This window comes from Gopherus flavomarginatus, chromosome 3 (genome assembly GCF_025201925.1).
Source record: "Gopherus flavomarginatus isolate rGopFla2 chromosome 3, rGopFla2.mat.asm, whole genome shotgun sequence".
Taxonomy (NCBI): Eukaryota; Metazoa; Chordata; order Testudines; family Testudinidae; genus Gopherus; species Gopherus flavomarginatus.
Genome location: NC_066619.1, coordinates 104,690,928 through 104,715,811, shown reverse-complemented (window position 1 = coordinate 104,715,811; position 24,884 = coordinate 104,690,928). Strand labels below are relative to the sequence as shown.

Below are 24,884 nucleotides of genomic sequence, written 5' to 3'. Positions count from 1 at the left end.
TGGTGCCTCTCCAATGGTGGTACCTAAAGTTAGGCTTCTAAATCCATATTAAGTGATCTAAGTAGCACATATTTTTTAAAAATGCAGATTACCCAGAAGCTTCTACTGACATCAACATAGGATGCTTAGCACTTTAGACGTTCGGGTACTTATTTAGGTCCTTAGAATATGGTCTTAGGAGTCTAACTTTAGGCACCCATTTCTGAAGATCTCTAGGCTTATGTAGAGCACATAGACATTGAATTGTTTTATCTAAACTAATAAGGCTTTTACCATAGTGTTTGCTTATGGTAGATATATGAAGCCTGAGTTTAATTTTGTTGTTTTTGTTTCTTCGTTGCAAAACCTAAAAAGCCAGAAAATGTAAAATTATAAAGTCCCCATATATCAGCTATTATGTTTTAGTGCTGACTGGTTAGATTCAATGTAGACTGTAGTGTAGGAGCTGGCCAGTACAGGTTAAACCAAATTATAGAGAGACTAATCAGAATCTTGTGGCTATTTTATTAACAGACTTGAATTGTATTGAAGCTCATGCTTTCCAGATGATTACCTTTATTGAAAGGTTGCTGCTTTTAAATTATGAGGTTTGAACAGATACACTGTGTTCAGTATATACTGTGTGCATAAAAAAGACCTGCAGTAGAAATACGTTTATTTCCACACTGCATCTGGCTCAAAACTGAAATATTCAAACAACATTTTTTTTCTACCTCTTCAGGACTTTCCAGTTGAACAGGCCATAATTGGATTAGGTTTACTTCTGCTACAGACTCCAGCATGTCAGCAGAAACCCATCTTAAGCCTAGGTAAAGTTCTCCTTGGAATATCCAGTTTCCAAGATCATGGTTTCCTGTTCGTTTTGTTTCCTTAAATTTAAGACTTTGTCTTTTTGTAATCGGTCGTCTTTGAAGTTAGGTGCAGTGATTGGAATGTTCATTGTATTAAGTTGTAATTTTTTGTTAATAAAAAAATAAAAGTTTGATATGGTGGAGCCAAAGGCAAAGAGAGATCTTTTCCCCCTCCTGTTTCCTGTCATGGATGTTAGCATCTGCTGGCTTGTCCTGCCTTTGTATAGGGGTTTAAATTTTTCCAGCCAGCAGCAGGATAGCCTTTGTACAGGGTTCAGGCCTACTGAACCTGTTCCTTCTGACAGTTCTTCTGTTTGACAATCTTGAGGGCACAACGTATAGCTTATTTGTTTGGCTGGGCTTTTGACTTACTGTGTTAGTAGTAGAGAATAGACTTTTCCTGTTGATACATTAACAAGCAGGGGTTTCTATTATATTCCATTTCTGTGTGTGTTGATGTCAGGTGCTCAGGTGGCTTGGTATAAAGGGCATGTAATGTACGTTTGGTGATGTCTTCCTTACCAGGAAAGTAGTTTGCACTGTGGCAGTACAATGTGTGTGTGTGTGTGTGTATATATATATATATATATATATATATATATATTTGGGGACTATTACTGTGCTTGACCAGAGTGTTTGCTAGAAAATGTGTATGTCATACTGAAAAGCATAACTCTTTTTTCCACCTATTTTTTTCTCTTGCTCAAATAGCTTGCAAGCTCCTTTCCTGTACAGAAACTCAGAAAATTCCAGCCACAGCCATCATCTTGATGATGCCTGTGTTGCAGATCTTATCTTCAACAGCAGTTGAAGACTGCATATCGGAGGAAGATTCTGGTCCCACTAGGCAACAGCTGGCTATAAATCTTCTGGAAATGGTACAGCAGGAAAGCATAAAGGATAAAAAGAAATTGGTAAAGATTTAATTAAGGCTCTTCCCTTTTGGGGCAGATTGAGTTGGGGGGGATATAACAGTTTCTCTGCATTGTTACATACAGTAATTTACATTAAAGACTGCTAAAGGTGGTGTGTGTGTGTGTTTTCAAACTTGACATGGAAACTGTCAAAACATGTATTAAAGATGAGTAAAATGGAAAGTGCTAGGAAGGCATCAAAAGCTAAGTTTGCGCTTGGGCATTGCTTCTACCTGTGGGGTTTTTTTTTGTTTATTTTTTGTTTTTAAACAGCCTTATATCAGCTTATACAGATTTAAGGGTATAAGTACATCTTCATCCTGTGCTGTTAGCCAAATAGCAGCCCTCAATAGAACGCTAAACTTTTGCCTCCTCCAGACTCTTGCTTATGGTACTCTTATTCATCCCCTTCCTTGTAACAGTAGTCTCATCAACCACCAATCTTTTCTGCTCTTTCCGCTTTGTTGGGGAAAGAGAGGGAGAACAAAGGCAAAGGGGGCCTATTAAGGTGTCTACTGATCATCTTGGAATCTTTTTGTACTTACTGTTGCTCCCCTCCTTTTTACTGATGCAGGATCTTGAGCCTGAGAACTCTCTCTCCCTCTCCCACAGAATAATAGAAATGTCGGGCTGGAAGGGACCTTGAGAAGTTAAGTCCAGCCTCCTGCACTGAGACAGCACCAAGTAAACCTAGATCGTCCTGACAAGTATTTGTCCAGCCTGTTCTTAAAAACCTCCAGTGCTGCAGATTTCCATTATCTCCATTGGAAACCTATTCCAGTGCTTAGCTACTCTTATAGTTAGAACGTTTTTCCTGGTATCTAGCCTAAACCTGTAGATTAAGCCTATTACTTCTTGTCCTACCTTCAGTGGACATGGAGGACAACTGACCACCATCCTCTTTATAATAGCTCTTAACATGCCTAATGGCTGGTTTCAGGTCCACACTCAGTATTTTTTTGTCAAGACTAAACATGCCCATGTTTTTTAACCTTTCTTCATAGACCAAGTTTTCAAAATCCTTTAACATTATTGTTGTTCTCCTCTAGACTCCATCTGTGTGTTCATAGAATCATAGGGTTAGAAGGGACCGCAAAAGTCATCTAGTCTAACCCCCTGCTAAGATGCAGGATTTGTTGTCTAAATGATCCAAGACAGATGACTGTCCAGACTCCTTTTGAAAACCTCCATCCAAATGTTCTAAGGATAGATGAGAGCTGCCTACCTTCTCATTTAGATATCCTCAGCACTGTAGAAGTTAGGCTCCATTTGCCTCTTTACAGCTGTTTTCAACTATTTCTAGAGATTAGTTAGGTTGGTGGTGCACATGAGACAGCAAAACATACCATTTCTTCTAGTTTCTGCATCTAATAACCATTTATCTTAGAGGCCCACTCCCAGTTAAAGTTTTCTTCAGAAGTCCATAGATGCCAGCCCAGATAATGTAGTAATATGTCCTGTCCACAAAAGATAAACATATTGTGTCACAGATGAGTGGGAACTTCTTAGATCAAGACACTATGATGCATTATCAAAGTGTATAATTTTTTATCTTAAATGGTCATCTCTGCACCATGTAACACTAACTAAATCCTGTCTCAGCAGGCTAAGGACGATGCATGCGGTGAATTGTCTAGTGATGCACTGCTCTTTGGTTGTTCCAGAAACCTAGTCTGGTATCAGTACAGATGTCTTCCGATCACAGGGAATAAAATGCTGTAATTTCAGTTCCCTGTAAAGGCAACTGTACTGTCTAGTCATTCAAGTGATCTCCCAGGATCCCAAGCTCCAAAAGGCGAAGGCTTTTCTCAAGTTGAGCTAAAGGTTTTAGTTGTTCTATAGCTTTTAAAATCTTATACCTCTAACTATTTGTAGTCTGGCAAGATCATATTGGTAGTGGATGGCTCCCTAGGGCAGAGGTGGGCAGACTATGGCCTGCATGTCCCCCTGCCTAGCCATTGAGCTTCTACCCTGGGAGTCTAGCCCCCGGCCCCTCCCCTGTTGTTCCTCCTCCCCTGCTGCCTCAGCTCACTCTGTCGCCAGTGCTGTGCTCTGGGTGGCGGGGCTGCCAGCTCCTGGGGCAGCACAGCTGCAGAGCCGGGGCCTGACCCAGTGCTCTGTGCTGCAGGGTGACGTGGCTGGCTGTAGCCGGACAGTTGGCTGCCTGTCCTGGTGCTCTGAGTGGCGTGGCTGTAGTGCCGCTAGCCACCGGTGCTCCAGGCAGCACAGTAAGGGGTCAGGGAGCAGGGGCAGGTTGGATAGAAGGCAGGAGAATTCAGAGTGGTGGGTCGAGGCGGTCAGAGGGCCGGGGCTCCCCCGGGGCAGTCAGGAAGGAGGGGGGGTGGATGGGGTGACAGGGGGCAGTCAGGGGCTGGGTTTCTGGGGGTTGTCAGGGGATAGGGAATGGCGGGGTTGGATAGGGGGCGGGGCCAGGCCATGCCTGACTGTTTGGGGAGGCACAGCCTCCGCTAACTGGCCCTCCATACAATTTTGGAAACCCGATGCGGCCCTCAGGCCAAAAAGTGTGCCTGCTCCTGTTCTGGGGAAATGTTTTAAGGACTTGTATCCCAGATTATCTCCTCATGGCTCCAGAAACCTGGTTACTGTACTGGCTGATGAGCTACGGAGACGTGTGGTAACCTGTAGTTCTTAAAAACATAAGAACGGCCATACTGGGTCAGACCAATGGTCTGTCCAGCCCAGTATCCTGTGTTTTGACAGTGGCCAATGCCAGATGCTTCAAAGGGAATGAACAGACTAGGACAATTATTAAGAGATCCATTCCCCCGCAGTCCCAGCCCCTGGCAGTTAGAGGCTTAGGAACATCCAGAGCATAGGGCTGCTAATGGCCGTTGATAGGTCTGTCTTCCATGAACTTGTCCAGTTCTTTTTAGAACCCATTTATAGTTCCACAGGTTGACTGTGTGTTGTGTGCAGAAGTACTGCTTTTTTGTTCGTTTTAAAGCTGCTGCCTGTTAATTTCATTGGATGAACCCTGGTTCTTGTGTTATGACACGGGGTAAATAACACTTCCTTATTCACTTTCTCCACACTATTCATGATTTTATAGTCCTCTATCACATTACCCCTTAGTCACCTCTTTTCTAAATTGAACAGTCCAGTCTTTTTAATCTCTTCTCATATGGAAGCTGTTTCTTACCCCTAATCATTTTTGTTGCCCTTCTCTTTACCTTTTCCATTTCGACTATATCTTTTTTGAGATGGAGTGACCAGAACTGCTTGCAATATTCAAGGTATGGGTGTACTATGGACTTAAATAGTGTCATGATGATATGATATTTCTTAACTTTAGGACCCGGAATGTAGTTTTTTAGTGTTCCCACATGCTTGGTGAATTTGTGCACCAGGGTCAAATCACTAACAGAATATAATCTTTAATGGAATTTCCACGTATTCTTTTTTGTGCTTTATGCTCTGTTCCTACAGGGAAAACCCTTATCAATGTTGTCTTCATCTCTTGCCTCAATTTTTCTAATTTGCTATGTCTCTGAGCTTCTAATCTCTGCCCTGCAGCCCACCCTGAATGCTTCGGTGAATAACATTTTCCCTTCCAGACCACATCCCATCCCTTCTTTGATCCTTAACTGGCAACCATCTCCTCTTGTATCAGTGAGGTTCCTAGTACAGGCCCTCAAGGCTTTACTTTGCTCATGCTTGCTATTCTACTCTCCTTTCTTCCTGTGATTTAACAAGCAGATTGCCCTCAGACTCAGAGATCCCAATAAGAATTAGAACTCCACTGTGGCAGATGCTGTATAAAAATAACAGTCCCTGCCTCCATGGGCTCACAATCAGAGAATCCCTCTTTGCTGTGCACAGCTTTACCAGCTCCCTTCATCTTTCTCTCACTCACCTCTTTGAGTCTTTTTCTGGGCTGTCCTTTCTTCTGGGGACAGAGTTGCTGTTTCTGAACCAGATTCCTCTCTCCATTCATACTCCTATAAATTCTCTCGTTCAGTGAAGCCTCAGTAATGTGCCACCGCAGACACGATTTTTCAATCAATCAATAATATTAAACATGAAATGAGATCCTTCTTTGCCCACCTAGTATATTGTAACCAGTTTGTGGGTACTTACAACTACTTGACATCTGCTTTGATGCTCGCAAATCGTAGCAACATGGGGCTGCAATTTGAATCCTCCTCCTCTGACAGCACAAGCCTTTACCACTTAAGACAGAAGAATCTCCATTAGTTAGATCCTTTACTACCATGACATACAACTGACCATTTACTTCATTCAGTAAAAGGCACTGGCACATGTATGCTGTGTCTGTACTGTCTGTCTAAATGAGATTGTAAACCTTTGGGACAGGCATCCTGTCATAGTCTTTTTACAGTGCAACATGGAACACATTGTCAGAGCGCAGTAAACAAATACTGAGCTGCTAAATGTTAATGCTAGCCATGACTAAACTTTCTGGCAAATGTTCTATGAATAAACAATAGTAGTCCCAAAAATGTGGAGGGGAAAGGGACATGATTCTCTAGAGGGGAGGAGAATCATGGTAACATAAGGGCTTGTATTTTTCCAGCTCCACTGCATATAGTTATTATGTAGAAATTATTACCACCACAGTCATTGTTCATTTCAGTGAAATGCACAAATACAAATGAAATTGTTCCAATTAAATGCTGAGACTCCCTCCTCTCTCTTCCCAAGAGAACAATGTGTCAGAAAGGCAGTAAGTCATTGTGAGAGAATGTTATACGCCTGTGTAGGTTACTACTGTTCCTGCTGTTTAATGCTAAGGAAAACAAACATATCTCCAGAGAACAGTCTCTGAATCACAGGATTCAGTAGAAAACATGCCTGAACTCTGGTTTTGTTTTTTGTTTTTTCAAATATTTTGAAAAATGTAACAGTAAAACTCATCTGTCTCTGCCAGTAAGGGGGTATATTTTCTGTCAGTGCTTGCTCAGTTCCGGTGGAAGTTGCCCAGCTAGATTTCTGTCCATGGCAGTCCTCAGATTGGAATGGCAGTGATTATATATTTTTCCTTTCTAAACTCCAAAACACTTAGGGTGTTCCAGCTTCTTTTCAGCATTTATTTTCCTTTATTCGACTTGTGAAATTTGAGGTGTGGGTATAACCACATATGCCCCTCAATTCTAGTATTGGTTTCAGCTGTGGTGAAATTAAATCTTAGGGACTGATCCTGATTTTCAGATGCCTGAAGGAACTGAAGTAATCCAATATCCTGCTGAATCAGGCCCCTAACAATAGAACCTAAAGATCCTGAACTTTCTCATCAGGCCACATTGTGATCTTAAATCAGCCTCTATGATAGCAGCTGAAGTAAATGAGACACCCTTGGGTGCATCTGAGGGGAGAATTTGGCTCTCAGTGATCTCATCTGACAAAGGAACAGTGGGTTGCAGGTTGTTGAATTTTTCACATACAATAACTGATGGAATAAATATTGGAGTAAGAGTTAATTCTAATTTAAATGCTATTCTAAAAAGGTTATTTAAAGTACAGAGACATTATAGTTCTCATTAATCAAAATAAATTTACATTACATTAAACCATGTGATTAAAGTTAAGGTGTGAAGATTTATGTAGAACTGCTATGGCTGCTCATACAGAATATGTCTTCCACTTGGAAATTCAAGGGTGAACAAGTCCTGAACCTGACTGAGTCTGAATTATGGGTCAATTTCTAGTTTCCAGCTGGAAACCTTTCAAATTCATTCCTTACTTGCTTCATATATAAAATGTATTGCATCTAAATGTGTCATCCCCTAAAGCTACCTCTCGTTGTAATCTAGATTTGGGTGTTGAAGAACACTTCGAAAACATTTCCTTTTATAAGAGAATCCAGTTTTAATAAAAAATGTCAGGTAGTTTATGTTCTGAATTAGTGTTGTCTTTTAATTAACAATAATATGCGTTGAAACTGTTCCATGATTTAAAAAAAGAAATAGCTAACCGATTCTTTTTGGGATTTTTATCTTTCTCTGTTATTTTCAACCCAAATATTACACAACTATACCTGTGCTGAAACATGGGAACTGAAAAATAACATTGATTAATTTAGTAGTATTGTCCAAAGCTGGATGAAAAGCAAAAAAGTAAACCAAAAACATAACAGGTCATGAGTAACTTACATTTTCTCTTTCAGTTCATAACCTGGCAGTTTAAAGCAATATGACAGTCTCCAAAATAGCAGGCACTTTTGTCAGAAACAAGTACAGGTCTGTTGCATCTGAATGCTTTACGCGGTCGGCAAAAATAAAAAAAAAAAGAGAAAAATAACAATTTTAATACTGTACCTGTAGTGTGGGCGATTCTGCCCGCCATTACACTCAATGTAATTTTGATTTTACGCGATTTTCGTTTTATGCGCTGACTGCGGAACATAACCCCAGCGTACGATGCGAAAGACCTGTACTTTTACTATACTTCAGCTTCATTGTCTCCACTTCAGTTTGGAAATAGAACCATAATTATCAGCAGGAATAGTGATGATTGCTGCTAAGCAGAGGGGAACTTAAAAACAGTGAATTTGAATCATATTGCTCTTTAGCGACAGAACCCATGGGTAAGCAAGTAAAGAAAGAGAGATTGTGATTTAATTTAATTTTTGTTTCCTTTAAGGAATAGTCTCTCTCAAACAAGTTTAGGTGGGAAAATTTGGATTTGTTACTTTTTTGTTTTTCAAGATTTAGACTTAATCTATAATGGTATTAATTTGTTTGTGTTTTCCAGTCATCCTGCAAGGTCATCTTCCCTATAACCAGTACGTACAATTTATTGTATACAACCTGGAGGATCCTAGAGCACATGAAAGAGAAGTCTGCAGTGCTTGTCTGGTTGTCTTCTATTAAATCACTGCTACCTATTATGAATCAAGTCCCCACTCATGTTTTCCTTCTGCTTGCTTACCTCCTGGTTCAAGAAAATGGAGAGAGTCTTCGTGAAGTATTGAATGCTACTGAGGATATAGCCAAGTCAGATTCCTCTCAGGTAAAATGTGACCATTAATGGATTGATCTGGTGCGTTTCCACTAGCAGTGTTCATTGAGTGCATATGGGTGGTGTGCTTAAAGTGCTCTTTGTGTCTGTGTAAAATTGCTCACTAGCCTTTTTTATTTAATGTTGGTGAAGAGAGAAATCTTTTACTGATGTGCAGTAACTGAAGGGTTTTTAGTTTTTCAGGGATGTTTTTCAGGGTGTGGAATGCAATAAAATAAGGGGCATGTTTTTAAAAAATAAACGAAAATGGAATGCGTTCTGAGAATTGTCACTTCTTCATTCTGGTGGCTGCACAGTGGTGATGGTCTTGAATTTGCCCTTTATAAGTAGTGAATCACTGAAGCTATAAAGGCATTGTTGTTAAAGTGTTACTGTGTTGGAAGTGGTGTTATGCCAGTCAAATATTGGTGTCATCAACTTGCTGTGTGTACTTGGGCCAGTAGAGCTGCAGTTTTTTCAGTCTGTAAAAGGGGGCTAATCTCTCGGGAAGTAGTAAGAATTAACTAAGGTTTGTGAAATATTATGAGACCTTTAATAGGAACTGTTATGGAAGTGCAAAGCAGTATCATATGCTTTTAGCTATATGTTTATTTGAATGTTCTGGGGAGTAAGTCCAAAATGGTGTTGAGCGTATTCTTGTGGTAACTTTTGAAACTTTAATTAGAAAAAGGTTTTCCAAACTATAAGGTGTTTGTGCTTTAGCACATTCACCTTTTTGTAATGATCTCCCTTTCAGATTATTTTTCTCTTTTTTTTTTTAGTTGTAAGTTGTGCAAGCTTAAAAAAATGACTGTTATTTGTGGTCTTACCCAATATATATGAAGAATACAATGCAAGAAAATTGAGAAAAGTCTACTAAGCCATTTCTGGCTTTTCATGACCTCATAAGTCACAGTCCTCTTGTGGGTACTGTGATGATCTCAGAGTCCCTTGATGTCTGTAGACTTACATTTCAAAATTACCTGAATAGTCCGTGTTGTCTTTTTGTCTACTTTACTCCCTCCAAATTCAAGTCAGGTTTTTCACAATATCCATATATATATCTGCATAAGTTGAAAGACAAAAATAGATACCAGGCTTTATAATTTATCAGTCATAACACCAGATTGTCATGTGTGTGTATTATTTAAGTCAGAGGTACTAAACTAAGACAATACAGTAGATCATAAAATATTCATGTTTGTATGTTGAACATGGATCACTTCTGCTGTCTTGGCTCAATTCTTACCAGTTCACTTACCCTTGATAGGGAAGTTGACGCTAAAATCAGCAAAGCTTAAGTTACCTTTGGCAAACTTACCTCAAGTCTTTGTAACAAGTTGCTAACTCTGAACAAACATAGTCTATCAGGTTTGTGTCCTTAGTACTTTCCTTCACACTTGTGAAATCTGGGTTGCGTATTCCAAGCAGGAGCAGAGATTGAACAGTTTCCACCTCCACTGTCTTAGAAAAATCCTTAGAGTTACTTGGCACCAATGAATCACTAATAATGAGACCCTTGACAGAACTGGCCTACAGTCTGTGTAGACTGTGCTGGACGCTCACAGGCTTTGGGAGACATGGAGTGCATGCCTCAGGATTGTCTCCTGAAGGCTGTGCTCTATGAACAACTTAAGAACTGCCCGTGATGCAGAGGAAGGTCAAAACTCTGTTATAATGACAAGGTCAAGCAAGGCCTCAAGAAATTCAGCATTCCTCGTGACAGCTGGGAAAATCCTGCCCACAATAGTTCAGTTTGGAGAAACCGAGTTTAGACTGGTGCAGTCACTGCGGAGAGCCATCAGAGAGCCCAGGCGGAGGTCCACAGGTGAGCCAGGAAGCAGAGTATTCTTCACCTTCCATCTGAAGAGTGGGAAGGTTTGCCACTCACACATCAGGGTCTTTTCTGATATCATTGCTAAGCACCATTAACAGACTGACTTTGTCACATCTCCTTTCATCTGTCAAGATGTTGGATGGCCATATATGTTGGAAAGCAAGAGAGAGTCCTTTAAAAATTAGAGATGCTCTTGTAACACAAAGACCAGCTTTTTGTCCATTTCTTAAATGAATTTCTGTTTCAGATGTTAGTTTGCACACCCATTAGAGCAGGATTTGGCAACATGTGGTTTGAGCAGTATGGGTTTGTTTCTGTAGGATGCTGGGTGTTGTGGTCCTGATCCATTTAATTGAATGGGACTACTCGAGTGCTTACATTTGAGCACATGCTTAAGTGCTTTGCTCAGTCAGGGCCATCATGCAGTGCCTTCAGAGGTAAGTATACCTTTTGATACTGGTACTAGCACTGTGTCACCTATTGAACTCTTATTATTCAACTTCCTCTCTTTTTCTCTTCTCAATGTTCTTTGTGCTTATGTCTTTTTTATTTCTTATTCTTTCTCTGTCAAGTGGAGGGGGCTGCATATGCACATGGGTTTGGAAGGCATATGAATTTTTTTTTTGTTGGATATTTTTATTCTTCTGAGTTGGGTATTTTTCTTTTGCACATGTCTTTTTTCCCCCTGTAGCTTTGCATTTGTTTTTGGCCGTGGTTTTTGAGATTTTTGTAATTTTCCTATAAGTTTTTTTTGAAATATTTTTGTTTCTTTTTTTTTTTTAGAAAACACATCACTTCAAAAGTTTAGACTCCCTCCCTCCCATTTTTAAACATTCCTTTTATTTATATTTTTTGGCAGTTTTAAAAGCTTTGGACCTCAAATATGCTGGCCAGGTCACATGGAAATATTAGCTGACCCCTTTCATTCTCAGACATATGACAACAGATAAAAAAAATATGGCTTTCAGTCTGGAAAAGATTGCAAACTCCTGTTCTGGAGTTACTCATCAAGTTTATGAGCATTGTGTGGGCATGGAAGAATCTGTAGAATGTGTTAATTTACATGAACTGCAAGCTCGCTACTGTGAAAAAAAGGATAAAATGTATTATGTGTAAACCAACAAAAAGCCCTTTGGATGCATTGTTCTGCAATGCAGTTGAGGTTCCAGGAATTGGATAATGCCCTGAAGTCATTTTACTCATGGTTTCTCTCAGATTACCAAGAGGGAACCCACACGTACAGTGCTTTGAAAAAGATCTATGTGCATATGGCGGAGTAGTTTGCTGCCACTTCTATGTCCATAAGGCTGATTAAGGCCATGTCTACATCTAAAATTTTGCAGCGCTGGTTGTTACAGCTGTATTAGTACAGCTGTATAGGGCCAGCGCTGCAGAGTGGCCACACTTACAGCAACCAGCGCTGCAAGTGGTGTTAGATGTGGCCACACTGCAGCGCTGTTGGGCGGCTTCAAGGGGTTTCGGGGAACGCGAGAGCAAACCGGGAAAGGAGACCAGCTTCGCCGCGGTTTGCTCTCGCGTTCCGCGAACCACCGTGCAAACCGCAGGGAAGGAGACCTGCTTGTTCGGGGAACGCGAGAGCAAACCGCGGCGAAGCTGGTCTCCTTCCCCGCTTTGCTCTCGCGTTCCCCGAACCGCCGAGCAAGCAGGTCTCTGTCCCTGCGGTTTGCAGGGTGGTTCGCGGAACGCGAGAGCAAACCGCGGCGAAGCTGGTCTCCTTCCCCGGTTTGCTCTCGCGTTCCCGGAATCACCCTGCAAACCGCAGGGACGGAGACCTGCTTGCTCGGGGTTCGGGGAACGCGAGAGCAAGCCGGGGAAGGAGACCAGCTTGATTACCGGAGGCTTCCTCAGGTATGCTGGGATACCTGCTTATTCCACGGAGGTCAAGAAAAGCGCTGGTAAGTGTCTATACTTGATCACCAGCGCTGGATCCTCTACACCCGAGACAAAACGAGAGTACGGCCAGCGCTGCAAACAGGGAGTTGCAGCGCTGGTGGTGCCCTGCAGATGTGTACACCTCCTAAGTTGCAGCGCTGTAACTCACTCGCCAGCGCTGCAACTTTCTGATGTAGACAAGCCCTCAGTCCTGAAGTAAACAATGAGTGTAATACATTAGCAAGAGACATGGCAATAAAGAGAAGTAGACAAAATTGCAAAGCAAAGCTAAGGGTTACATCCACCTTAGTCTGTCAGCAAACCCATCTAATGTGCATTCCAAACCCCATGTAGCCATCAGTGGAGTGGAAAGAGATTATCTGGTAATTCACCCTTGTTGTATTTCCATGCATTTGTGTGAATTAAACGGAGAGATGCTGTCTTTTGTTCATTTTATTATTTGAAGTTCTTTTGTCGTGCTGTGCACAAAATTTATGCAGCTATCATTGAGCTAATGTTGGATAAGATATTGTATCATTCTAGAGAGTTCACAGGTAGTTTGTAGATTCAGGGTAACACTATTTGCACAGAGACTGGACAGCAATTGGTATTTGCAGAGTTCCAAGAAGAAGCTGTGTAGTCTGCAGGCTAGTTCTGACTGTCCTTTAGACAAGGATTCGATTCTTTGATTTGATTATTATTTTTATTGTTCAGTGTGCTGTGTGCTATATTGAACAGATATTAGAACACAGGCTGCCCCAAGGAGCTTACAGTCTAAGGCCCCAATCCTGTAAAGATTCGTGCATGTTCTTAACTTCCAGCACGATTAGTCCCATTGATAGAAAGAGAAACATAGAAAACAAAGCATCCTTATTTCTTTCCCAGCTATCTTGCTCCAGCCTCACTATGGTTGTTTTGTTAATCATTCCTAGTACAGGTCTGTTGCAGCTTATGCTGGGGTTACATTCTGCAGTCAGTGCGTAAAGCAAAAATCGCGTATAGTCAAAATTACATTGATTGTAATGGCGAGCGGAATCGTCCGCGCTACAGGTACAGTATTAAAATTGTTATTTTTCTCTTTCTTTGTTTTTGCTGACCACGAAAGATGCGACAGACCTGTATCTTACTGTAGTTTTAATTCCCATGCATGCCAATGACTCCCTCCCCTTGCACCACAACAGATTCCTAGTCCTTCTCAACTGTTATATCCATTCCTCTCTGCCTTCTAGAGAGCAGCTGCATATCACAGAGCAAAGACAAAAAGGACATAAGCCAGTCAGAACTTCCCACTAGTGGTGTTAGACAGAAGGGGGCTTCTCAGTTTTTTGTGTCAAGAGGGCCTGCTGGAATCTGCCTCTGTTGCTCCATGTGGCTCTGGACTCCCATTGCTTCCCTCACCTGCACTCTACAATCCTAAAAGGCTTCCTTGTTTAACAATTCAGTATAAAATACAGTACCCTTGCTTGTTTTTTCAGAGAGCACACTTATATTGTGTAATACCTAGTTGCAAAGACCTTGATTATATAGAGGAAGGGAAAACAATTACTTGGAAATCCTACCCCTAGACTTATTTTCCTAAGAAGTCTTTTGCACCTGAAAAACATCAACTTGCAACACAAAAGCCTGAAGTGACTCTGACTAGACAACTTTCCAAAATAGTGGTGGTGTTGCTTGGTGGGAATTCCAGTCTGCAGGTTTCTCTTTGAGGAAAGTTTATACTGTATATATTCAAAACAGAAAAATGTAAACTATTTTGGGGAATTTTTAAAACCTTCCTTCTCAAATGGCTTCGCATGTCTTTGCTTGAGGTCTTCAGTTGGGAATAAAAGTTGCTTTTGAGGCTGAGTAATGGGAAAATACAGAGATTAGTACTGTAATGTGCACTGTGCCAGTAGCAATCTGTTACAAATTATTTGCATAGTCATGGATCGGAATACAGGTTAAACCCAGGTCATTGCATTTGCTCTATAAAGATGCATTTTGGATTTGAAAAACTCAGGTATTTGAATTGTAAAGTGTTTGATTGTTGAATTTATTATTAGCAGAAGGTCTCTAGTTTTTATCACAGAATCTTTCTTTTAATCTAAAAATGTGAGCTAGAATGGATTCAGAATTGTTATATGAAATACATTATCAGCTAAAAGACCTTTATTGATAACTAGGGTTTAGCTGGTTCTTTATCTTCCACGGTCAATTCTTATGCTTGAGAAGCAAACCTCATTCCTCTGTGGCTTGTATGAGCTATCAGTTACAGAAAAGATGGGGCAAACTTTTTTAATTTATTCACACAATAAAACTTTGATGTAGTAACCAGAATCAGGGCACATATAAAACAAATAAAGTCTAGTGCTTCACTCCAGGAAGCATACATGTGGTTTTAAAACAGGCATGCTAGGAACAGCACAAAAGCACTGACAAATAATATTGGCATAGCATTCATTACATATAAAACTGTAATATAAGTGAGGGGAAAATGGCTGATCAAAATGACAACAATGGCAGAGTGTAAAGCTTATAGGCAACAGAAGGTGGTAGCCAGACACGATAGTGCGGTCTCAAGCCAGCAGTGATAGATAAGTTTATAGGACATTATATTTGGGTATGTTTCTTAATGTAGTTGCATTATTTTGTTTAGCAGAGGAGGGGGTTATATTGCTGACGTCTGATTCCTTGACATAACTCTCTCTTGGCAACAGTTGTCTAATAAATGGAAATCCGTTTCCAAAGTAGGTCTTCAGTTAAATCAGAAATACATAACCAGATTGGAGGGTCAGGGTAAGCAAAAGCAAACTAAACTTAGAGCAATATTGTGCCTGAAGGTGAAACTGAGCTGATTGAAATACACTACATTCCCCCTTATAATCATTAACTCTGTTTTCTTCTTGCAAGGAAATTCATGGGTTAAGTTTCAGCATTTAAAACAAACATTAATAGCATATAATCCTTTCTCAGATTGGTACACATATTTACTAACAAATTTAAATGTAGGGCACATGATATAGTCTTAAATTGAATTAGATGCTCTGTAGCTGAGCTGTGTGTGAGATAAATAATAGTACATTCCACAGCTTGAAACAGTGAATGTTAATGCCTCACTTCCTAACTTTTTAATATGGTTGTTCAAAATTCAGTAAAGAAATAATTTTAAAAAGAAAGAGAGAATATTAACCTACAGAAATCTGCAGACTGTAATACCTGGGCAGAATGAGTTGAGTTGAAGACCTATGGACAGATTCTGCTCTCAGTGATACTGGTGTGACTCTGGAGTAACTTCACTGACTTCAATTTAACAGATAAATTTAAAGGCAAGTCAGTGGAGATACACCGGATTCATAGAAGTGTGATGGAGCAGAATTTGACCCAGACTGTAACTTCTAGTCTGAAGTGTCTTGCATTGTTTACTGTATGACTAAATCTTAAGGATAGGCTTTTGTGTGCAAATATGTTAAAGATTGACAGAGGCAGCATCAAACATTAGATTAGGTGATCTGTCTTCACTGTAAGTAGGAGGGTCTTCCTGGCTAGGGAAATAACCTCTGCTAATATTGTGGAATATTTGGACACAAGTAGCTCCAGTGACCTATTAAAATGATGAAATGAAGTTTAAAATTACATTGGCTTTTTTTTTCCTAATGACCAGCAGCAGGTGGATCCAAATGGATTGTGAATTACTACATAAAACCTGAAACTCAAAACATAAGTATTTGTTGTTCTCTGATTGGGTCACATTTGGTCTGCAAACAGGCACTGTGCAGACAGTGACTTCTTGTTTTAGATAATTGTACATTTTAAAATGCTTTTCTGCAAAGAATGTAAAATATCTTACTTCAAGTATCTTCTTACTAGTACCACATAATAGTATTACAGTTGTCATTCTTGTAGGTAATCTTTTAAAACTTGGAACAAGTAGTATACTGTGGTGTTTAATTTTGTGGGGCTATGTCCCCTGTTGTCTCTAGATGAGTGCTACCACGGAAATGTGAATGTTTTGTATGGAAGGTTGCATAATAATACCATTGTGCATTTATATAGCACTGTTCATTCCAAAAGGTCCTAAGGCCTTTTACAAACTATGGGCCAGATTGTTCCATCTGGCTGAGCTGTGCAGAGTGCAAGGTCGAGGTGGTGCTGGGGGAATAAAGCAAAGTGAAACTAAACTACCACTGCCCCCCCCCCCAGTCCTGGGGCTATCTGCCTCCGGTCCAGTGCCTGGCATAAATTAGAGCAGTCCTGAGGCTGCTCTGATTTATGCTGGCTGCTTATTGCTTCAAAGGGACCTGGGGATCACTATGACGAAGGACTATTCTAGCCATACTCCCTTTTCAGTTACCAAGAGCTAGAAGGGGAGACTAGTTAAGAGCTGTTATAGCAGCTTCATGGAAGGGTTCAAAGCAGGTTGACTGGACCAAACAGTCCATCTTATGCATCTACAGCACTGGAATCACTTTCCCAGTATGTTGCTAGTGCTTCTGGGGTGGAGCGTGGAAGCCCGGTAGTCATCTGGTATATAGCAACTTAATCCATTTTGCATTCCTAAATAAAATCAGTTTTCCCCATCTATTAACTAGTTTTGTATTCCCAAGGAAAATAATTCCTGAACTTTCATACTACATCAGTTAATCAATTCTACCAACTCTGCCTTCCAAACATCAAAACTTATTCTGATATGTACACCTCACATAATCTCCCAGTTAGTAAATTCTGGGCTCTTTCCTAGTTAATGAATTTTACCTCCCGCACCCCCAAATGAATTCTGGGCTTTCTTCTGTCCTGCCCAGCTAAATGAATCTTGAGTCCCTTTCTCTTTATAAAGGGCTGTGCTTCTTCCACTCATGGTTTCCTGGATGTGTAGGAGATTGGAGCTAATCTGCTCTGTTCAGTTATCAGATCCCGCTTGGAAGGGACTAGGTGTTTCCTCTGGAGGGCTAAAAGAGGGGCTGCAGAAAGGAACTTTGGCTCCTGTGACTACCCATGGAGCAGCGCTAGCACTAATAACGCATTTTGTGTTACTTTGGAGTTTTGTTTGAGCTTCTCAAAATGGTGTGCAGGAAGAAGGGCCTGAAAGGTTCTAGGGAATAGCAGTGAGTCCTTAGTGGGCTGGGGAGACCAGCACCTCACAGGTGGTGAAGAGAGCAGGGAGGAGCTTGGCCCCTGAGTGAGGCAGCAGTTGGCCTGAGGCCAGACCACCGAGGCAGTATTTCATTAGTACAGGGCGAAGCTGAAAGCAGCTAAATTTGAATAAGTGGAACTTTATTAAACCCTGTAGACTGCTCTGTCCAAGTGGCTGCATTGCTTCCTGCCCACTCCCCACATTCTCTGTTTTCCTAGTGTTTCCTCAATAACACTCCCCCTCACTCACTTCCCCCTCCCCCAAACATGGACCCTCTGACTCTAGTTCCACTGATCATGATACAGGTGGTACTGCTGCAGGAGGAGGCATGACAATCTGAAAGTTATGAGTGAAAGGAAGAGAGAAAAGCTCTAGTACACTGGAGACATTTTCCAAAATTTTGCCACCATTACTAACGCTCTTCATCTCCGTTGATGTTAGAAACATTTAGATGATTACTATAGATAGGTAACTGGCGGCTGTTGATGTTCTTAGCATCGTGTCATCGTAACCCTGATCTGAATAGTCTAAATGACTAGAGATTCAGTAGGGATAGTGATGGGCGTATAGGTAGAATCGAATGAAGAGATGCAGAATGGAGCAAAGTGGTGAAATACTTTTGACCTAGCAGAGTTTGTGGAGGTGCTCAAATGCCATGGTGATTAATACAGTATAAAAAGCTAGCTAGCAGTAAGAAAAGATCCAGGAAGAATTTTGTGCAGTCCATTTTAGTATTCAAAATAGTCAGTGATTCTACTGCTGATGTAATTCCACTGCTTTGTGGTGCTGATGATTAGTGCAAAGCTAGAGATACTTCATGGTGCAGGTCTAGTCTGTATGTGGCAGAGTGATGTGCTGGATGGAAGAGGATCAGGAAGAGGCTATCTTTATTGCTTGAATTTAGTTGCATAGACTTTACATTTCTTCCTTAGGTTTAGCATTTATTTTAACTCTACCTCATGACAGTGACTAGGGCTCAAAAACGGGTCTTCCATTTCAATCTTGAAAAACCTTTTGACACTGAGACTATAGTGTGTATATATAATAAATTAATGGAGCATTGCAGAAATTTTCTTAGTAAAAATGATTGCAATAACCAGTTTTGCACACACCCCTCTTTTCCCCCCTCTCATTTCATAAAGCGTATAGATCATTTTTTCTTTACTTTTTCTGTTTCTTCTCCTATCCTAGTACAGAAGCCTGACAGCCTGTTTTATTGTTCAAGATGAGTGATTATATTTGATCAGGTTTTAGATGTCTTACCAGCCAAAAAGTGTTGAAGTAATGGTCTGAAACATTCTGGAAGAAAGTCCAGAAATCTTTTTAAAAGGCCAAAGAATGAATAACAGTGCATATATTATCAGGCTGACTTAAATCAAATCATTACTGAACTGCACTGACACATGCTGTTCATGAAAGACTTTATACAGTCCTTTTAATCGGATGAATTGTCTTGTTGTGCAAAAACTGTTATTACACTGTGTGTGAAACCAACCATGCTGCAGGGGGAAAAAATTAAATTGTCTGACTGAGAGGTCACTTGTGAATAGTAAGACAAGATCTATTACCATTATTAGGGGATTATGAGGCTCTAGAGGACATTCACTCTTTTATGGTTTTCAACTGCTCGAATGAAATATTTTCGTGGTAAATGACACCCTTCTGGAAAATTCATCTGAAGATGCATTATCTCCTGTCTTTCGGAGGGGGAAAAAAGTGCGGGTGGAGGGGGGAAGATGACAGAAAGCAAAATATGTTCTTATTCATCTAGAAGCTATATATAAAAATCCATTAAACTTGATGTGGGTGTCTGAAAAGTGTCTTAAGTAATACTTGATGGCACTATTCTCAGTGTGCTGCTATTAATACTAGAGAATGGCTTTAGTGGAATTGTGGACAGAATCTTGGAGGGATGTTTGCTACAAGTTTATCAGGATGCTGAAGCACATGCAGTTTTATAGAGCATATGGATTAGATTCTCTTAGGTGCTCAGAACCACAATTGGGCCCAAATCTTAAAACGCCACACTCATGTGGCCACCCAAATGAAATGACCAGATTTCCAAGAGTGCTCAGCATTCAGCAGCTCTCACTGTTGTCACTGGAAACTGCTGAACACTTTTGAAAACCGGCCATTTCACTCGGATGTCTAAATGGGAAATGTTGGAGCGTGAACTCTGGAAAATCTAGTCCAGTGTTGTAAACTTTTGAAGTAAAACCTAGAAAACTAATTGCAGTTCCATTTGCTTTTTGTTTGCGGTGATGAGAGAGAGGATCTTACTCTCTTCAATATTGTCTGATTAACGTAGATGAATTCTCTCATGAGATAATGTATTTAGGTTAAGAAAGCGAGGTGTGAATAAAGAGCCATTGATACAAGGTCAATGTTCTACAACCAGGTTGTTAAATTGAGAATTGGATTTTTTAAATTGTGGATCCTAATCCTTGTGAAGTGTTGTTCTGTTTGGGTATAATTTTATTATTAAGCTAATCTCAGGATAATTTTATTAGCAGCTATAACACAGGAGCTGTTTGGGGGAAAAATCCATTAACAAAATTCAGACAGGGAGAAAAGGAAGGGGGAATGATGGATTCTGTTTTCTCCCTACTCCCTCCAGTCAATCACAGCATCAGCTTTTAAAGAGACTAATTGTTTTATAGCTTAAAAATAATCACCAAATTGCAGGGGATGTGTGAATGTGCATATAAATCCTGATGGTTTGGGGAATAGCAGCTTTTGTTACAATTAGATCTTTGTGTAGCATATTTAAATTTATTTTTAAGAGGGGCTGTTGGGATCTTTTTCAAATAGAATAATTAAACCCAAACTCAGAATAAACAAAGATACAAATAAAACCTTGGAATACCTTTTTTGGGTTGCTAATGAGAGGCTTGACCTAACTGCTCCATCTTTGGGGATGATGAGGGAGGTAAAATGCACTGTTGCTAGGCAACACATTTGTCTGCCTTCTGAGCATGTTCATATGCACTATGAGCTAATAAATCTTCATGTTGACTTTTTGAAACGGTTCAACAACTGATGAAGAGTTAATATTTATTTATCTTTGACGGGTACCCAGGCAAGTCTTGTTTATCCATTAAATGGAGGGGGAGGGGTTGTGATGCTAAAGCGTATTGTTTGTCTAAACTCACAATGTATAGTGAAGTTGTTTTTTAACTGTAAAAAATTCAAAAGGAAATACCAATAGAGGATTGTGTAACTAATAGCTATATAAGTTTAGTAGCAAGTGCTTAATGTTTCCCATGGAGCTTCAGACAATATTTAAACAGTTATTAACAAAAAAAATCATTTGCTGTGGGGATCATAATTGTCACAGAACATCATGCAGTCTTCTCAAATTCAGACCACTGAGATAATGAGCTGATATTGAACACATCAGATAATGAGGTAATACAGACCCTCAATCTCAAAGTCAGCTTCTCTTGACCACTGCAGAGTGAGGATGGGACTGAGGAAACTGACCTTTCAACTTAAATGAAGCAGGTATGAATAACATCCACTGTAATTATAATTGAGATCCAACTTCCAAATGAAAAAGGATGGTCCAATGGTTTAGGCACTAGTTTAGGACTTGGGAGGCTTGGGTTAAAGTTCCTGCTCCATCACAGGATTCCTATGTGACTTTGGAACTTAGCCTCTCCGTGCTTTGGTTTCCCAATTGTAAAATGGGAATAATAGCTCACTCTCTCTCTCTCAGCGGTGTTGCAGGTAAAATACATGATGGAAGAGCTTAAGGCAATGGGAGTCATACAAGTATGATAGATAGAGTGTCTGTTCTGCATTTCCTTTTTTCAGTTTTTCATAGCTTTCCCAACAAATTCCTCTGAGGCTGAAATTGTCCAGGCCTGGTGTCATCCCAAGAATTATTTCACAAACACTTCCTCTGGCACACCTGAGAGTCAATGGATGAAATCCTGGCCCTATTAAAGTCAAAGAGAGTTTTGCCACTAATGTCAGTGGAGGTAGAATTTTACCTTAAGCTCTGCAGGACTGCAGTTTTTATCAAGATCAAGGCGCTTTCAAGCTCTGTTGTCACAGCTGGTGGATCTAGTAAGCTCTCAAGGCCACAGGACTCAGGATCTTTCTGTTTTTTTTTCTTAGCAAAACAGGAAAATTAAATGCAAAAAAATCTAGTTTTGATGGAATTTTCTGGTTACAAAATCAAACTGTCAAAAGTCAAGACATTCCAAAAAGTTAACACTGGAAATGTAACTCATCCACACTGTGTATGTATGCAATGTCCCTTCTTCCTCATTTCCTTGCTATGTGTAATCTTTAGAGTATCACGTATGTGAAAAGGATAGGATATGTGTTGTGACCCAATTAATAATGTGGAAACAGTCTAATTTTTGGAGCAACCTATCTTTTCAGTGCTTGTTTTTTCTTATCATTGAGGCAGTAATACATTTGCTGCTTGTAATTTATCATAAAGTTAAAACATTGTAAGACCGAAAAGAAAGGAAGGGCTGGAAGAGAGGCATGATTGGCCTAGAGAATGCTGCATCTTCAAACAGTGATATATACAAGTCATTAATTTCACTAAAGAGGGCCAAAACTATGAAAAAATTATTTTGTTACAAACCCAGACAAATTTTTGACTTTGGAGAATTGTTCAGACCCCTCCCTCGCCCCCAGAGGGAAAAAAAAAGAAAGAAAGATTTATAGATTGTCTCATCACTAGAAGAGAATATCTTGTTGTTATTGCCTAGAAAACAGGAGCTGTAAGTGTAAGGTGATAAGTGATAAATGGTCCTATTAGAGTAAGGCTTAGTTTATAAACTTCATTTTTCATAGAAATGTGGGACTGGAAGGGACCTCAAGAGGTCATCTGATTCAACCTCCTGCACTGAAATGGGACCAAGTATACTTAGTATACCCTGACAGGTGTCTGTCTAACCTTTTCTTTAAAAACCTGCAATTACAGGGATCCCACAATCTCTCTTGGAAACACATTTCAGTGTTTAGCTAGACTTAGAAAGTTTTTCCTAGTATCTAACTTAAATCTCCCATGCTGCAGATTTAAGGTCATTATTTCTTGCCCTACCTTCCATGGACGTGGGGAACAATTGATCACTGTCATCTATATAACAGCCCTTAACATATTTGAGGACTTATCAAGACTCCTCTGCTCCCTCAGTCTTCCTTTCTCAAGACTAAACACATCCAGTTTTTTTCACCTTTCCTCACAGATCAGGTTTTCTTTGATCATTTTTGTGGTTCTCCTCTGGACTCTCTCCAGTTTGTTCAAATCTTTCATAAAGTGTGTTGCTCAAAACTGGACACACCAGTCCAAGTAGAGTGGGACAGTTCCCTCCCATGTCTTGCATATAACATTCTTGTTATAAAACAAACAACCCCCCCCCACCCAGAATCATATTAGCCTTTTTTGCAACTACATCACTTCATCTCATATTTAATTTGTTGATCCATTATAAACCTCAGATCCTTTTTAGCTGTACTACTGCCTAGCCAAGTATTTCCCCTTTTATATATGTGCATTTTATTTTTCCTTCTAACATGTAGTGCTTTGCACTTGTCTTTCTTGAATTTAATCTTGACCATTTCAGACCAATTCTCCAATTTGTCAAGGGTGTTTTGAGTTCTAATTCTGTTCTCCAAACTACTAGCAACTCCTCTGACCTTAGTGTCATTTGCTAATTTAATAAGCACATTGTTCACTTTATTATCCAAGTTATTAATGAAAATATTGAATGATATCAAACCAAGAAAGACTTCTGCGAGATTCGATTAGATATGTCCTCCCAATTTGACAGCGAACCATTGATACATACTCTGAGTATGTTTTTTCAACCAATTATTCGATCTTGGAACTGTTAACAATTATTTTCGGCAACTCATGGAGGATGGTGAAATCCCAGAAGACTGAAGAAGTTTCAGGTTTTCTTGTTTGTACACTCCTAATTTTTTCTTACTTAAGTTTTGTATTAATAAACTCTGAAAGCTGTTTTGCTAAGAGAGAGACCTTTATCCAGATAAGTAAAATTTTAGTTCTCAATTTTTTGCCAGTAAAAAGACTATTTTAAGAAATACTGAGAAAATAAATGAATGGAAGTATGAGTGATGTAAGAAATAATAATGATCTTGATCACATCCAAAATTTGTAGTGGTTTAGAGGAACTGTTCCATCTGTATCCCCACAGAGAAGGGGGCCAAAACTGCATCCGTGGAGTGATCTCTTGGTGTTCACATGATCTTCATATTTTTGGAGTACATCTGTTGCAGTTTGGTGAGATATATTGTTACAAAGCTGCCAATAAAAGAGAGAGGGCTGCTAGGCTGGCCAAAGGTCAAGCTTGTTCACTCTCAACCTGGATTGGTCTGTGAGACCCGATATCCCCTGATTTTCTGAAAAGGCTTCTAGGAGTGAACTGGATTATACTCTTAAAGATCCAGGTAAATATGGAAGAAGGTGCAATTCTTACTGGGCACCACAATACCAAGAAGGGCTTCTGCCTCTCCTTCCCCTAGGAAGGAGGAGACCAAGACTACAATAGAGCCATACTGTTCTCAAAGTAACCTTTTTTCCCCTCTTTTTTTGGTAATCTATTTGGCAAGGATGCCCAATTTTTTTTCCCTCTAAAACTGTGTGTGTGTGGGGGTGGGGGTTGTGTGCGGGTGTGTGCTTGTGAGTGTGAACGTTTAAGTTTTGAGTAAATACTGTCCTAAATCACTTTGTGTCACCGTGAGTTATAAAAGAATGTTTCCAGAAACTACTCTGTCCTAAAAAGGGACGTTAGATGTGGTTAATCACTCTGCATTGCAGTTAGTAGATACAGTGGGGAGGAGGGGGAGAAGTCAGTCCTAGAAGCCACCTTGTAATAGTGACCTTGAAGGAGTTTAAGTACTGCTTTAGAAGGCTGAGAAGTAGACTTTGCCTCCTTAGGTCTTAGGTTTAATATGTATAGGAATTGATTATATGTTACGTTAACGTCATGATTTAAGTCTTGATTGGGGTCATCCAATAATTCAGTCAGCTGCAGATTTTATTGCATACTGTCAGCTTGATTTGTTAACTCAATTCCCGTTGTGGTTTCGATTTTATAGTTTTACTGTTTTATCCTTAATTAGTTAGTAAGATTTGTAATAGTTAGTTTTGGCTAGACTATTAATTGATTTTAAGTGTGTCTTTTAATTAATTTGTAATAAATTATACAATAAAAATCATATAGCTGGGTTTTCTTTCAAAATTGCAACAAGGGTCATAAAACTCTTCTCAAGGTCCTGGGTTATTTAGCTGCCTACGAGCTACTTAGCTCTAT

The 24,884-nt window shown here is 39.9% G+C and overlaps 1 protein-coding gene across 8 annotated transcripts in view; it reads left to right on the top strand.

The window, feature by feature from the left end:
- The window catches only part of FOCAD (focadhesin), a 210,354-nt gene that overhangs the window by 54,077 nt on the left and 131,393 nt on the right, over window positions 1-24,884 (top strand). For 6 of the 8 annotated variants that reach the window (XM_050944099.1, XM_050944101.1, XM_050944100.1 and 3 more), the window contains 3 exons: window positions 722-809; window positions 1,563-1,765; window positions 8,498-8,755. In XM_050944099.1, the coding sequence (XP_050800056.1) occupies window positions 722-809; window positions 1,563-1,765; window positions 8,498-8,755 (549 nt within the window). The remainder of the gene's footprint in view (window positions 1-721; window positions 810-1,562; window positions 1,766-8,497; window positions 8,756-24,884) is intronic. The other 2 variants (XM_050944103.1, XM_050944105.1) reach the window with 1 other exon arrangement.